The sequence below is a fragment of the Palaemon carinicauda genome, chromosome 21, assembly GCF_036898095.1.
Source record: "Palaemon carinicauda isolate YSFRI2023 chromosome 21, ASM3689809v2, whole genome shotgun sequence".
Lineage (NCBI taxonomy): Eukaryota > Metazoa > Arthropoda > Malacostraca > Decapoda > Palaemonidae > Palaemon > Palaemon carinicauda.
The window spans coordinates 79039154-79054015 of record NC_090745.1 but is presented as its reverse complement, the minus strand read 5'-3'; the positions used below and the strand labels follow the sequence as shown (position 1 = coordinate 79054015).

Genomic DNA, 14862 nt, shown 5'->3' with positions numbered 1-14862 from the left:
GAAATGTGAAGTGCAGCGTGAAGTGTGATGTGTGAAGTGAAGTGTGAAGTTAAGTTAAGTGTGAAGTGAAGATGTGAAGTGTGAAATGAACTGTGAAGTGTGAAATGAACTGTGAAGTGTGAAGTGAAGTGAAGTGTGAAGTGCAGTGTGAAGTGTGAAGTGTGAAGTGAAGATGTGAAGTGTGAAGTGAAGTGTGAAGTGTGAAGTGAATTGAAATGTGAAGTGAAGTGGGAAGTGAAGTGCAATTTGAACTGAAGTGTGAAGTGTGAAGTGTGAAGTGAATTGAAATGTGAAGTGAAGTGGGAAGTGAAGTGAAGTGAAGTGAAGTTTGAAGTGTGAAATGTGAAGTTAAGTGAAGTGTGAAGTGTCAAGTGAAGTGTGAAGTGAAGTGCAGATATGAAGTGTGAAGTGGAGTGTGAAGTGTGGAATGAAGTGCCGTGTGAAGTGATGTGTGAATTGTGAAGTATGAAATGAAGTGTTAAGTGAATTGTGAAGTGTGAAGTGTGAAGTGAAGTGAAGTGTGAAGTGTAAAGTGAAGTGTTAAATGTAATGTGGAGATGTGAAGTGTGAAGTGAAGTGTGAAGTGTGGAGTGTAATGAAGTGTGAAGTGTGATGTGAAGTGAAATGTGAAGTGAAGTGTGAAGTGTGAAGTGCAGTATGAAGTAAAGTGCGAAGTGTGAAGTGTGAAGTGCAGTGTGAAGTGTGAAGTGAAGTGTGAAGTGCAGTGTGAAGTGGAGTGTGAAGGGAAGTGGAGTGTGAAGTGTGAAGTGAAGTGAAGTGTGAAGTGTTAAGTGAAGTGTGAAATGAAGAGCAGATATGAAGTGTGAAGTGAAGTGCCGTGTGAAGTGGAGTGTGAAGTGTGAAGTGAAGTGTGAAGTGTGTAGTGAAGTGAAGTGTGAAGTGCAGTGTAAAGTGTGAAGTGCAGTGTAAAGTGTGAAGTGCAGTATGAAGTGAAGTGAAGTGAAGTGTGAAGTGTGAAGTATGAAGTGAAGTGCAGATGTGAAGTTTGAAGTGAAGTGTGAAATGTGAAGTTCAGTGTGAAGTGTGAAGTGAAGTGAAGTGTGAAGTGCAGTGTGAAGTGTGAAGTGTGAAGTTTGAAGTGTGAAGTGAAGATGTGAAGTGTGAAGTGAAGTGTGAAGTGAAGTGAATGCAGTTTGAAGTGAAGATGTGAAGTGAAGTGTGAATTGCAGTGGGAAATGAAGTGTGAAGTGAAGTGAAGTGTGAAGTGCAGTGTGAAGTGTGAAATGAAGTGTGAAATGAAGTGAAAGTGAAGTGTGAAGTGCGAAGTGTGAAGTGTGAAGTGAAGTGTGAATTTAAGTGGAGTTAAGTGAAGTTTGAAGTGGTGTGAAGTTAAGTGGGAAGTGTAAAGTGAAGTGTGAAGTATGAAGTATGAAGTGTGAAGTGAAGCGTGAAGTGAAGTGGAGTGTGAAGTGAAGATGTGAAGTGTGAAGTGTGAAGTGTGAAGTTTTAAGTGCAGTGTGAAGTGAAGTGTTAAGTGTGAAGTGAAGTGTGAAGTAAAGTGTGAAGTGTGAAGTGAAGATGTGAAGTGTGAAGCAAAGTGAAATGAAGTGTGAAGTGAAGTGAACTGTGAAGTGCAGATTGAAGTGGAGTGTGAAGTGAAGTGTTAAGTGAATTGTGAAGTGTGAAGTGTGAAGTGAAGTGTTAAGTGAATTGTGAAGTGTGAAGTGAAGTGTGAAGTGAAGTGTGAAATGTAATGTGGAGATGTAAAGTTATGTGTGAAGTGTAAAGTGAAGTGCAGTGTGAAGTGTGAAGTGAAAGTGAATTGTAAAGTGAAGTGTGAAGTGAAAGTGAAGTGTAAAGTGAAGTGTGAAGTGTGAAGTGTGAAGTGAAGTGTGAATTTATGTGAAGTGAAGTGCAATGTGAACTGAAGTGTGAAGTGTGAAGTGTGAAGTGAATTGAAATGTGAACTGAAGTGAAGTGGGAAGTGAAGTGAAGTGAAGTGAAGTGAAGTGTGAAATGTGAAATGTGAAGTGAAGTGAAGTGTGAAGTGAAGTGCAGATATGAAGTGTGAAGTGGAGTGTGAAGTGTGAAATGAAGTGCCATGTGAAGTGATGTGTGAAGTATGAAGTGAAGTGCAGTGTGAAGTGTGAAGTGTGTAGTGAAGTGGAATGAAGTGAAATGAAGTGCAGTTTGAAGTGTGAAGTGTGAAGTGAAGTGTGAAATGTAATGTGGAGATGTGAAGTGTGAAGTGAAGTGCAGTGTGAAGTGTGAAGTGTGAAATGAAGTGTGAAGTGGAGTGAAAGTGAAGTGTGAAGTGTGAATTGAAGTGTGAATTTAAGTGAAGTGAAGTGCAATGTGAACTGAAGTGTGAAGTGTGAAGTGAATTGAAATGTGAAGTGAAGTGAAGTGGGAAGTGATGTGAAGTGAAGTGTGAAGTGTGAAGTGTGGAATGTGAAGTGTGGAATGTGAAGTGATGTGAAGTGTGAAATGAAGTGTGAAGTGAAGTGAAAGTGAAGTGTGAAGTGAAGTGTGAAGTGTGAAGTGTGAAGTGAAGTTTGAATTTAAGTAAAGTGAAGTGCAATGTGAACTGAAGTGTAAAGTGTGAAGTGTGAAGTGAATTGAAATGTGAAGTGAAGTGGGAAGTTGAGTGAAGTGAAGTGAAGTTTGAAGTGTGAAATGTGAAGTTAAGTGAAGTGTGAAGTGTCAAGTGAAGTGTGAAGTGAAGTGCAGATATGAAGTGTGAAGTGGAGTGTGAAATGAAGTGCCGTGTGAAGTGATGTGTGAATTGTGAAGTATGAAATGAAGTGTTAAGTGAATTGTGAAGTGTGAAGTGTGAAGTGAAGTGTGAAGTGTGAAATGTAATGTGGAGATGTGAAGTGTGAAGTGAAGTGTGAAGTGTGGAGTGTAATGAAGTGTGAAGTGTGATAAGAAGTGAAATGTGAAGTGAAGTGTGAAGTGTGAAGTGCAGTATGAAGTAAAGTGTGAAGTGTGAAGTGTGAAGTGCAGTGTGAAGTGCAGTGTGAAATGTGAAGTGAAGTGTGAAGGGAAGTGGAGTGTGAAGTGTGAAGTGAAGTGAAGTGTGAAGTGTGATATATGAAGTGAAGTGAATTGTGAAGTGTTAAGTGAAGTGTGAAGTGAAGAGCAGATATGAAGTGTGAAGTAAAGTGAAGTGTGAAGTGCAGTGTAAAGTGTGAAGTGCAGTATGAAGTGAAGTGAAGTGTGAAATGTGAAGTGAAGTTAAGTGTGAAGTGTGAAGTGAAGTGCAGATGTGAAGTTTGAAGTGAAGTGTGAAATGTGAAGTGCAGTGTGAAGTGTGTAGTGAAGTGAAGTGTGAAGTGCAATGTAAACTGAAGTGTGAAGTGTGAAGTGAATTGAAATGTGAACTGAAGTGAAGTGGGAAGTGAAGTGAAGTGAAGTGAAGTGAAGTGTGAAGTGTGAAATGTGAAGTGAAGTGAAGTGTGGAGTGTCAAGTGAAGTGTGTAGTGAAGTGCAGATATGGAGTGTGAAGTGGAGTGTGAAGTGTGAAATTAAGTGCCGTGTGAAGTGATGTGTGAAGTGTGAAGTGAAGTGCAGTGTGAAGTGTGAAGTGAAGTGCAGTGTGAAGTGTGAAGTGTGTAGTGAAGTGTAGTGAAGTGAAATGAAGTGCAGTTTGAAGTGTGAAGTGTGAAGTGAAGTGTGAAATGTAATGTGGAGATGTGAAGTGATATGTGAAAAGTTAAGTGAAGTGCAGTGTGAAGTGTGAAGTATGAAATGAAGTGTGAAGTGTGAAGTGAAGTGTGAATTTAAGTGAAGTGAAGTGCAATGTGAACTGAAGTGTGAAGTGTGAAGTGAATTGAAATGTGAAGTGAAGTGAAGTGGGAAGTGTGAAGTGTGGAATGTGAAGTGAAGTGAAGTGTGAAGTGTCAAGTGAAGTGTGAAGTGAAGTGCAGATATGAAGTGTGAAGTGGAGTGTGAAGTGTTAAATTAAGTGCTGTGTGAAGTGATGTGTGAAGTGTGAAGTGAAGTGCAGTGTGAAGTGTGAGGTGTGTAGTGAAGTGGAGTGAAGTGAAATGAAGTGCAGTTTGAAGTGTGAAGTGTGAAGTGAAGTTAGAAGTGTGAAGTGAAGAGTGAAGTGAAGTGAAGTTTTAAGTGGTGTAAAGTTGAGTGGGAAGTGTAAAGTGAAGTGTGAAGTGTTAAGTGTGAAGTGAAGCGTGAAGTGAAGTGAAGTGTGAAGTGAAGATGTGAAGTGTGAAGTGTGAAATTTAAGTGCATTGTGAAGTGAAGTGTGAAGTGTGAAGTGAAGTGCAGTGTGAAGTGTGGAGTGTGTAGTGAAGTGGAGTGAAGTGAAATGAAGTGCAGTGGGAAGTGATTTGTGAAGTGAAGTGAAGTTTGAAGTGGTGTGAAGTTAAGTGGGAAGTGTAAAGTGAAGTGTGAAGTGTGAAGTGTGAAGTGAAGCGTGAAGTGAAATGAAGTGTGAAGTGAAGATGTGAAGTGTGAAGTTTTAAGTGCAGTGTGAAGTGAAGTGAAGTGTGAAGTGAAGTTTGAAGTGTGAAGTAAAGTATGAAGTGTGAAGTGAAGTGTGGAGTGAAGTAAAGTGAAGTGCAGTGTGAAGTGTGAAGTGAAGTGTGAAGTGAAGTGAAGTTTGAAGTGGTGTGAAGTTAAGTGGGGAGCGTAAAGTGAAGTGTGAAGTTTGAAATGAAGCGTGAAGTGAAGTGAAGTGTGAAGTGAAGATGTGAAGTGTGAAGTTTTAAGTGCAGTGTGAAGTGAAGTGTGAAGTTTGAAGTGAAGTGAAGTGTGAAGTGAAGTGTGAAGTGTGAAGTGAAGTTTGAAGTGAAGTTTAAAGTGTGAAGTGTGAAGTGAAGATGTGAAGTGTGAAGCAAAGTGAAGTGAAGTGTGAAGTGAAGTGTGAAGTGCAGATTGAAGTGGAGTGTGAAGTGAAGTGTTAAGTGAAGTGTGAAGTGTGAAGTTTTAAGTGCAGTGTGAAGTGAAGTGTGAAGTGTGAAGTGAAGTGTTAAGTGAATTGTGAAGTGTGAAGTGTGAAGTGAAGTTTGAAGTGTGAAGTAAAGTGTGAAGTGTAAAGTGAAGATGTGAAGTGTGAAGCAAAGTGAAGTGTTAAGTGTGAAGTGCGAAGTGAAGTGCGAAGTGAAGTGAAGTGTTAAGTGTGAAGTGTGAAGTGCAGTGTGAAGTGAAGTATGAAGTGTGAAGTGAAGTGAAGTGCACAGTGTGGAGTGAAGTGTGAAGTGAAGATGTGAAGTGTGATACGAAGTGTGAAGTGAATATATGAAATGTGAAGTGTGAAGTGTGGAGTGTGAAGTGAAGATGTGAAGTGTGATACGAAGTGTGAAGTGAATATGTGGAGTGTGAAGTGAGAAGTGTTTTATTGACGTCGTATTTTTTATTTGGTGATTTATTGACGTCGTGTTACTGATTCGGTGATTTATTGACGTCGTGTTACTGATTCGGCGATTTATTGACGTCGTGTTACTGATTCGGAGATTTAGTGACGTGTTACTGATTCGGCAATTTAGTGACGGGTTATTGATTCGGCAATTTAGTGACGTGTTATTGATTCGGCAATTTAGTGACGTGTTATTGATTCGGCAATTTAGTGACGTGTTAGTGATTCGGTGATTTATTGCCGTAGTGCTTAAGTGATTCGGTGAATAGACCATGAAAGGATAGTAATTTAATAATTCTGCGGTTTAGCCATTGGTGATTCAGTGTTTTAGCGATAGTGATTCGGTGGCAGTGACTGAAAGTGCTCGTAGTGGACCAAAAGTGCTTTTTATGATCCACCATGTCTTTCAATGCAGTGAAGTTTTTTGAGGTCCCACGGGGGCACCTCTTATCGTTGAGAGATGCCAAGAAAAATGACTCGCGAAAGATTGCTGAACAAGCAGGGATTCCTGTATTGCCCTCCATGGTGAAAACGGAACTGCTAGGTAGAGTTTTGGATTTCCTGGTAGCCAAAGCTTCCGTTTCATCAGAAGAAACTGCTCCCCTTCGGCCCCTTACGTTAGGGAGAGGTGAAGCTAAGGCTATAGAGGATCCAGAATTGGTGAAGCTCAAGTTGCAGCTTGAATTGGAGAGAGAGAAAAAGGCTACTCATCAAGCTGAATACGAGCAGAAAGAAAGGATGATACCCTTGGAACGACGGGAAAGAGAAGAAAAGATACAAATGGAGAGACAGCTGGCCAGTATCAGGTTGAACGAGAAAGGCAAAGACAGAGAGCTTGGCGAATGTTTATCCCTCACAAGGCTCTTAAACTACTACCACCATTTGATGAAAAAGAACTAGACTTGTTCTTTGGTATTTTTGAGGACACAGCCACAACCTAGCATTGGCCAAAAGAACAATATGTTCTACTCATTTGGAGTGCACTGAAAGGCAAGGCTGCTCATATAGCTTCGCAAATGTTAGAGGAAAGAGATTACTATGTCCTAAAGAAAGCTGTCCTTGATGCCTATACCATTACAGCTGAAGGGTATAGGCAAATGTCCAGGAACTCCATCAAAGGAACCACCCAAACTTATTTGGAATTGTTTCAGGTCAAATTAAAACAGTTTAGAAAATGGCTAGAATCTGAAAACATAACTACCTTTGAACAATTACAGAACTTAATGGTAATAGAGGAGTTTTTGAGGAGAATTCCTTCCAACATTTCTAAGTACACCAGAGAACGGCAGGAGAAGGAGGGGAAGAAGGTGGCTCTTCTTGCTGATGAATATCACCTCATCCATAAGGTAAAGAAACATAACTCTACAGATCAGGCAAGTATAAATATTTATTGTCCCTTCTGTAAACAGAAGGGACATGCCATTAAAGACTGTCCTAACCCCCGATGTCAATTTTCTAAGTTATGCAGCCTTCTCAGCAAACAGCATGGAACAGACCAGAGATAACTCAGAGCAAAAACCAAAGAAGGATTGCTCTCCATTGTTCTCAAGTCACAAATGACTTCTCTGATTTCCTTTGCTCTGGTACTGTCAAGTGTGAAGTGAAGATTTGAAGTGAAGATGTGAAGATATGAAGTGTTAAGTGAAGTGTGAAGTGCAGTGTGAAATGAAGTGTGAAGTGAAGTGTGAAGTGTGAAGTGAAGTGTGAATTAAAGTGAAGTGAAGTGCAGTGTAATGTGAAGTGTGAAGTGTGAAGTGAAGTATGAAGTGTGAAGTGAATTGAAATGTGAAGTGAAGTGAAGTGTGAAGTGAGGTGTGAAGTGAAGTGAAGTTTGAAGTGAAGTGTGAAGTGTGAAGTGAAGTGCAGTTTGAAGTGAAGTGTGAAGTGTGAAGTGAAGTGAAGTGTGAAGTGAAGATGTGAAGTGTGAAGTGAAGATGTGAAATGTGAAGTGAAGTGAAGTGTGAAGTGAAGTGTGAAGTGTGAAGTGAAGTGAAGTGTGAAGTGCTGTGTGAAGTGTGAAGTTTGAAGTGAAGTGTGAAGTGAGTGTGAAGTGAAGTGAAGTGTGAAGTGAAGTGTGAAATGTGAAGTGAAGTGTGAATTGAAGTGAAGTGAAATAACAAATTAGAGTTAAAGGATCCTTCAAAAACTTATATTTATATATAGGAACATTACTTCCATGAAGCGGATCCTAGAAATTAGATTTTCGAGATGTTAAAATAAACGAATAGTATCCGAAGATAAAACAAATTACTTACAGATTATTATGTAGTTTTTTTATGCTTCAATAGGTATATATTTAGTTTAATAAGATCTGTTAATATGAATCAGTAAATATAACGATTAAATTAGGACTATTAAGCAAGTTTGCAAATAAGTGTGCCATCATTTCCATTGGTGAAATGATAAGAAGGCTAGGATCACTTTAGAAATAGACACCCATCATTTCGTTGTGACGTACCTTAAAGCCTTAACGGCACCTCGGAAGTTCAGCAATAAATGAAGTATATCCTGTGTCTAAGATGGTAAGAGACATGTCTTCGTTGCTGGCAAGACTTGAGCAGGAGCGGTGATTTGGGCACAGTTCGTTGTAATTAGCCGTCCATTATTAATATAACCGTCGAGCTTGAAAGAAAAGCAACCGGCTCTCTGTTGATTCCACCAACCAAACCAACTAACTGACTGCTACGAATTTTCCAAACGGACTCCACAACGACTGTCTCAGCTGCTCAGCGTTTCTTTTCCTCGGAAAACAAAAGAAACAAACAGTAGTAACTGCTCGTTAACAGTTGTTATACCTTCGAGACTTAAAAGGTGTTTACCGTCACAACGAAAATATAATTACATATTCCCTTTATAAGCTCGAAGTAAACATAGAAAAACTCAATTAAATTTACTAAATTATACTAATGATTACATTATTCAAATTAACAATATTTAAACCAAATATTAAACCTTTAAGAACGCTTCATATGAGAACAATGATAAATAGAAGAAAAACATAAGTGATGTAATAATTTTACATCATTTTCAACATGAAGTGAAGTGAAGTGAAGTGCAGTTGAAGTGAAGTGTGAAGTGAAGTGAAGTGCAGTTTGAAGTGAAGTGTGAAGTGTGAAGTGAAGTGTAAAGCGTGAAGTGAAGTGTGAAGTGAAGATGTGAAGTGTGAAGTGGAGTGTGAAGTGCAGTGTGAAATGAAGTGTGAAGTGAAGTGAATTGTGAAGTGCAGTGTGAAGTGTGAAGTTTGAAGTGAAGTGTGAAGTGAAAGTGAAGTGTAAAGTTTGAAGTGAAGTGTGAAGTGTGAAGTGAAGTGAAGAGTGAAGTGTGAAGTGAAGTGAAGTGAAGTGCAATTTGAAGTGAAGTGTGAAGTGAAGATGTGAAGTGTGAAGTGAAGTGTGAAGTGAAGTGGAGTGAAGTGAAGTGTGAAGTGAAAGTGAAGTGTGAATGAAGTGTGAATCGAAGTGAAGTGAAGTGCAGTGTGAGGTGAAGTGTGAAGTGTGAAGTGAAGTGTGAAGTGAATTGTGAAGTGTGAAGTGAAGTGTGAAGTGAAATGTGAATGTGAAGTGAAGTGTGAAGTGTGAAGTGAAGTGAAGTGTGAAGTGAAGTGTGAAGTGTGAAGTGTGAAGTGAAGATGTGAAGTTTGATGTGAAGTGTGAAATGAAGTGAAGTGTGAAGTTTGAAGTGCAGTGTGAAGTGAAGTGTGAAGTGTGAAGTGAAGTGAAGTTTGAAGTGCTGTGTGAAGTGTGAAGTGTTAAGTGTGAAAAGTGATGTGTGAAGTGAAGTGTGAAGTGAAGTGAAATATTAAGTGAAGTAAAGTTTGAAGTGAAGTGAAGTGTGAAGAGGAGTGAAGTGAAGTGAAGTGCAGTTTGAAGTGAAGTGTGAAGTGTGAAGTGAAGATGTGAAGTGTGAAGTGAAGTGTGAAGTGCAGTTTGAAGTGTGAAGGGAAGTGTGAAGTGAAAGTGAAGTGTGAAGTGAAGTTTGAAGTGTGAAGTGAAATGTAAATTGAAGTGAAGTGAAGTGCAGTGTTAAGTGAAGTGTGAAGTGTGAAGTGAAGTGTGAAGTGTGAAGTGAATTGAAATGTGAAGTGAAGTGAAGTCTGAAGTGGAGTGTGAAGTGTGAAGTGAAGTGAAGTGAAGTGCAGTTTGAAGTGAAGTGTGAAATGAAGTGTGAAGCATGAAGTGAAGGTTGAAGTGAAGTGTGAAGTGAAGTGTGAAGCATGAAGTGAAGTTTGAAGTGAAGATGTGAAGTGTGAAGTGTGAAGTGAAGTGTGAAGTGAAGTGTGAAGTGAAAGTGAAGTTTGAAGTGAAAGTGAAGTTTGAAGTGAAAGTGAAGTGTGAAGTTTGAAGTGAAAGTGAAGTGTGAAGTGAAGTGTGAAGTTTGAAGTAAAGTGAAGTGAAGTATGAAGTGTGAAGAGTGAAGTGAAGTGTGAAGTGAAGTGTGAAGTGAAGTGAAGTTTGAAGTGAAGTGAAGTGTGAAGTGTGAAGTGGAAAATGAGGTGAAGTGTGAAGTTTGAAGTGCAGTGTGAAGTGAAATGTGAAGTGTGAAGTGAAGTGAAGTGTGAAGTGCTGTGTGAATTGTGAAGTCTGAAAAGTGATGTGTGAAGTGAAGTGAAGTGCAGTGTGAAGTGGAGTGTGAAGTGTAAAGTGAAGTGCAGTGTGAAGTGAAGTGTGAAGTGCAGTAGGAAGTGTGAAGTGCAGTGTTAAGTGTGAATTGTGAAGTGAAAATGTGAAGTGTGAAGTGAAGTGTGAAGTGTATATGTGAAGTTTGAAGTGAAGTAAAGTGTGAAGTGCAGTGTGAAGTGTGAAGTGAAGTGTGAAGTGAAGTTAAGTGTGAAGTGAACGTTTGAAATGTGAAGTGAAGATGTGAAGTGTGAAGTGTGAAGTAAAGTGTTAAGTGTGAATGCAGTATGAAGTGAAGTGTGAAGTGTGAAGTGAAGTGAAGTGCAGTGTGAAGTGTGAAGTGAAGTGTGAAATGTAAAGTCCAGACGTGAAGTGTGAAGTGAAGTGTGAAGTGAAGATGTGAAGTGTGATACGAAGTGTGAAGTGAAGATGTGAAGTGTGAAGTGAACTGAAGTGTGAAGTGTAAAGTAAAGTGCGAAGTGTGAAATAAGGAGTGTGAAGTGTGAAGTGTGAAATGAAGTGTGAAGTGAAGATGTGAAGTGAAGTGAAGTGTGAAGTGGTGAAGTGAAGTGTGAAGTGTGAAGTGCAGTGTAAAGTGTAAAGTGTGAAGTGAAGTGAAGTATGAAGTGAAAGTGAAGTGTGAAGTGAAGTGAAGAGTGAAGTGCAGTGTAAAGTGTGAAGTGAAATGTGAAGTGTGAAGTGAAGATGTGAAGTGTGAAGTGAAGTGTCGGAACTAATATTTAAAGTGTGAAGTGAAGTGAAGTGTGAAGTGCAGTGTGAAGTGTGAAGTGAAGTGTGAAGTGAAGTGAAGTGTGAAGTGTCTAGTGTGAAGTGTGAAGTGCAGTGTGAAGTGAAGTATGAAGTTTGAAGTGAAGTGCGAAGTGTGAAGTGAAGATGCTAAGTGTGAAGTGAAGATGTGAAGTGTGATATAAAGTTTGAAGTGAAGATGTGAAGTGTGAAGTGAAGTGAAGTGTGAAGTGTAAAGTAAAGTGCAAAGTGTGAAATGTGGAATTTGAAGAGTAAAGTGTGAAATGATGTGTGAAGTGAAGATGTGAAGTGTGAAGTGTGAAGTGAAGTGTAAAGTGAAGTGAAATGTGAAGTGTGAAGTGAAGTGTGAAGTGTGAAGTGAAGTGCAGTTTAAAGTGAAGTGTGATGTGAAGATGTGAAGTGTGAAGTGAAGTGTGAAGTGCAGTGTGAAATGGAGTGTGAAGTGTGAAGTGAAGTGCAGTGTGAAGTGCAGTGTGAAGTTTGAAGTGAAGTGTGAAGTGTGAAGTCAAGTGAAGTGTGAAGTGAAGTGTGAAGTGCAGTTTGAAGTGAAGTGTGAAGTGTGAAGTGAAGTGTGAGGTGAAGATGTGAAGTGTGAAGTGAAGATGTGAAATGTGAAGTGAAGTGTGAAGTCAAGTGTGAAGTGAAATGTGAAGTGCAGTGTGAAATGAAGTGTGAACTGTGAAGTGAAGTGAAGTGCAGTGTGAAGTGTAAAGTTTGAAGTGAAGTGTGAAGTGAAGTGAAGTGTGAAGTGAGAGTGAAGTGTGAAGTGAAGTGTGAAGTGGGAAGTGGTAAGTGATAAGATGTGTGAAGTGAAGTTTGATGTGAAGTGAAGTGTGAAGTGTGAAGTGAAGTATGAAGTGTGAAGTGTAGTGTGAAGTGAAGTGTGAAGTGAAGTGAAGTGCAGTGTGGAGTGTGGAGTGTGAAGTGAAGTGTGAAATGTGAAGTGAAGTTTAAAATGTAAAGTGGAGATATGAAGTGTGAAGTGAAGTGTGAAGTGTGAAGTGTGAAGTGAAGATGTGAAGTGTGATACGAAGTGTGAAGTGAAGATGTGAAGTGTGAAGTGAAGTGTAAAGTAAAGTGTGAAGTGTGAAGTGAAGTGTGAAGTGAAGTGGAGTGAAGTGCAGTTGGAAGTGAAGTGTGAAGTGAAGATGTGAAGTGTGGAGTGAAGTGCAGTGAAGTGTGAAGTGAAGTGTGAAATGAAGTGAACTGTGAAGTGCAGTGTGAAGTGTGAAGTGAAGTGCAGTGTGAAGTGAAGTGTGAAGTGAAATATGAAGTGTGAAGTGAATTGAAATGTGAAGTGAAGTGTGAAGTGAAGTGCAGTTTGAAGTGAAGTGTGAAGCGTGAAGTGAAGTATGAAGTGAAGTATTAAGTGAAGTGTGAAGTGTGAAGTGAAGATGTGATATGTGAAGTGAAGTGAAGTGTGAAGTGAAAATGATGTGTGAAATGAAGTGTGAAGTGAAGTGTGAATTGAAGTGAAGTGAAGTGCAGTGTGAGGTGAAGTGTGAAGTGTGAAGTGAAGTGTGAATTGAAGTGGTAAGTGAAGTGAAGTGTGAAGTGTGAAATGTGAAGTGAAGTGAAGTGTGAATGTTAAGTGAAGTGTGAAGTGTGAAATGAAGTGAAGTGTGAAAAGAATATGTGAAGTTCGAAGTGAAGTGAAGTGTGAAGTGCAGTGTGAAGTGGAGTGTGAAGTGTGAAGTGAAGTGCCGTGTGAAGTGAAGTGCAGTGTGAAGTGCAGTGTGAAGTGAAGTGATAGGTGCAGTGTCAAGTGTGGAGTGCAGTATGAAGTGAAGTGAAGTGAAGTGTGAAGTGTGAAGTGAATTGTGAACTGTGAAGTGGAGTGTGAAGTGTGAAGTGAAGTGCAGTGTGAAGTTAAGTGAAGTGAAGTGTGAAGTGCAGTATGAAGTGAAGTGTGAAGTTTGGAGTGAAGTGAAGTGTGAAGTGCAGTGTGAAGTGTGAAGTGAAGTGTGAAGTGAAGTGAAGTGTGAAGTGAAGTGGAGTGTGAAGTGTTTAGTGTGAAGTGCAGTGTGAAGTGTGAAGTGTTAAGTGAAGTGTGAAGTGAAGTGTGAAGTGAAGTGCAAATATGAAGTGTGAAGTGGAGTGTGAAGTGTGAAGTGAAGTGCCGTGTGAAGTGAAGTGTGAAGTGTGAAGTGTGAAGTGAAGAGCAATGTGAAGTGCAGTGTGAAGTGTGAAGTGTGTAGTGAAGTGAAGTGTGAAGTGGAGTGTAAAGTGTGAAGTGGAGTGATTTGAAGTGAAGTGAAATGAGGTGTTAAGTGTGAAGAGAAGTGAAGTGTGAAGTGAAGTGTGACGTGTGAAGTGAAGTGTGGAGTGAAGTGAAATGAAGTGCAGTGTGAAGTGTGAAGTATGAAGTGAAGTGTGAAGTGAGTTGTGAAGTGTGAAGTGAAGTGTGAAGTGAAGTTTGAAGTGGTGTGAAGTGAAGTGAAGTGCAAAGTTTGAAGTGTGAAGTAAAGTGTGAAGTGTTAAGTGAAGATGTAAGTGTGAAGCAAAGTGAAGTGAAGTGTGAAGTGAAAGTGAAGTGTGAAGTGAAGTGTGAATTGAAGTGAAGTGAAGTGAAGTGCAGTGTGAAGTGAAGTGTGAAGTGTGAAGTGAATTGAAATGTGAAGTGAAGTGAAGTGTGAAGTGAAGATGTGAAATGTAAAGTGAAGTGAAGTGTTAGGTGAAGTAAAGTGTGAAGTGAAATGTGAAGTGAAAATGAAGTGTGAAGTGAAGTGTGAATTGAAGTGAAGTGTGAATTGAAGTGAAGTGAAGTGCAGTGTGAAGTGTGAAGTGAAGTGTGAGGTGAAGTGAAGTGTGAAGTGTTAAGTGAAGTGTGAAGTGAAGTGCAGATATGTAGTGTGAAGTGGAGTGTGAAGTGTGAAGTGAAGTGCCGTGTGAAGTGAAGTGTGAAGTGTGAAGTGAAGAGCAATGTGAAATGCAGTGTGAAATGTGAAGTGTGAAGTGTGTAGTTAAGTGAAGTGTGAAGTGGAATGTAAAGTGTGAAGTGGAGTGAAGTGAAGTGAAGTGAAATGAAGTGTTAAGTGTGAAGAGAAGTGAAGTGTGAAGTGAAGTGTGATGTTTGAAGTGAAGTGAGGAGTGAAGTGAAGTGAAGTGCAGTGTGAAGTGTGAAGTATGAAGTGAAGTGTGAAGTGAGGTGTGAAGGGATGTGAAGTCTTAAGTGAAGTGTGAAGTGAAGTGAAGTGAAGTTTGAAGTGGTGTGAAGTGAAGTGTGAATTGTGAAGTGAAGTGTGAAGTGAAGTGAAGTGTGAAGTGAAGATGTGAAATGTGAAGTGAAGATGTGAAGTGTAAAGTGTGAAGTATGAAGTGAAGATGTGAAGTGTGAAGTGTGAAAAGGAGTGTGAAGTGAAGTGAAGTGGTAATTGAAGTGTGAAATGTGAAGTGTGAAATGTGAAATGAAGTGAATAGTGAAGTGTTAAGTGAAGTGGGAAGTGAAGTGCAGATATGAAGTGTGAAGTGGAGTGTGAAGTGGAGTGCTGTGTGAAGTGAAGTGTGAAGTGTGAAGTGTGAAGTGAAGTGAAGTGTGAAGTGCAGTGTAAAGTGTGGAGTTCAGTATGAAGTGAAGTGAAGTAAAGTGTGAAGTGTGAAGTGAAGTGCAGATTTGAAGTTTGAAGTGAAGTGAAGTGTGAAGTGAAGATATGAAGTGTGAAGTGAAGTGTGAAGTGAATATGTGAAGTTTGAAGTGAAGTGAAGTGTGAAGTGCAGCATGAAGTGTGAATGAAGTGAAGTGTGAAGCGTTTAGAGTGAAGTGTGAAGTGAAGATGTGAAGTGTGAAGTGAAGTGTGAAGTGAAGTGCAGTGTAAAGTGTGAAGTGAAGTGTAAAGTGTGAAGTTTGAAGTGAAGTGTGAATTGAAGTGAAGTGGAGTGCAATGTGAAGTGAAGTGTGAAGTGTGGAGTGTGAAGTGTTAAGTGAAGTGAAGTGGTAAGTGAAGTGAAGTGTGAAGTTTGAAGTTTGAAGTGAAGTGAAGTGATGTGTGAAGTGATAAGTGTAAAGTGAAGTGTGAAGTGAAGTTAAGTGAAGTGTGAAGTGTGAAGTGAAGTAAAGTGTGAAGTGAAGTGAAGTGTGAAGTGTGAAATATGAAGTGAAGTGTGAAGTGAAGTGCAGATATGGAATGTGAAGTGGAGTGT

The 14862-nt window shown here is 39.7% G+C and overlaps 1 protein-coding gene across 1 annotated transcript in view; it reads right to left on the bottom strand.

The window, feature by feature from the left end:
• Nucleotides 1–1624: 1624 nt before the first annotated feature.
• Nucleotides 1625–14862, bottom strand: part of LOC137614997 (mucin-3A-like) — a 22531-nt gene continuing 9293 nt past the window's right edge. Inside the window, exon 2 of the mRNA XM_068344632.1 lies at nucleotides 1625–2548. Within this exon, the coding sequence (XP_068200733.1) occupies nucleotides 1625–2548 (924 nt within the window). The remainder of the gene's footprint in view (nucleotides 2549–14862) is intronic.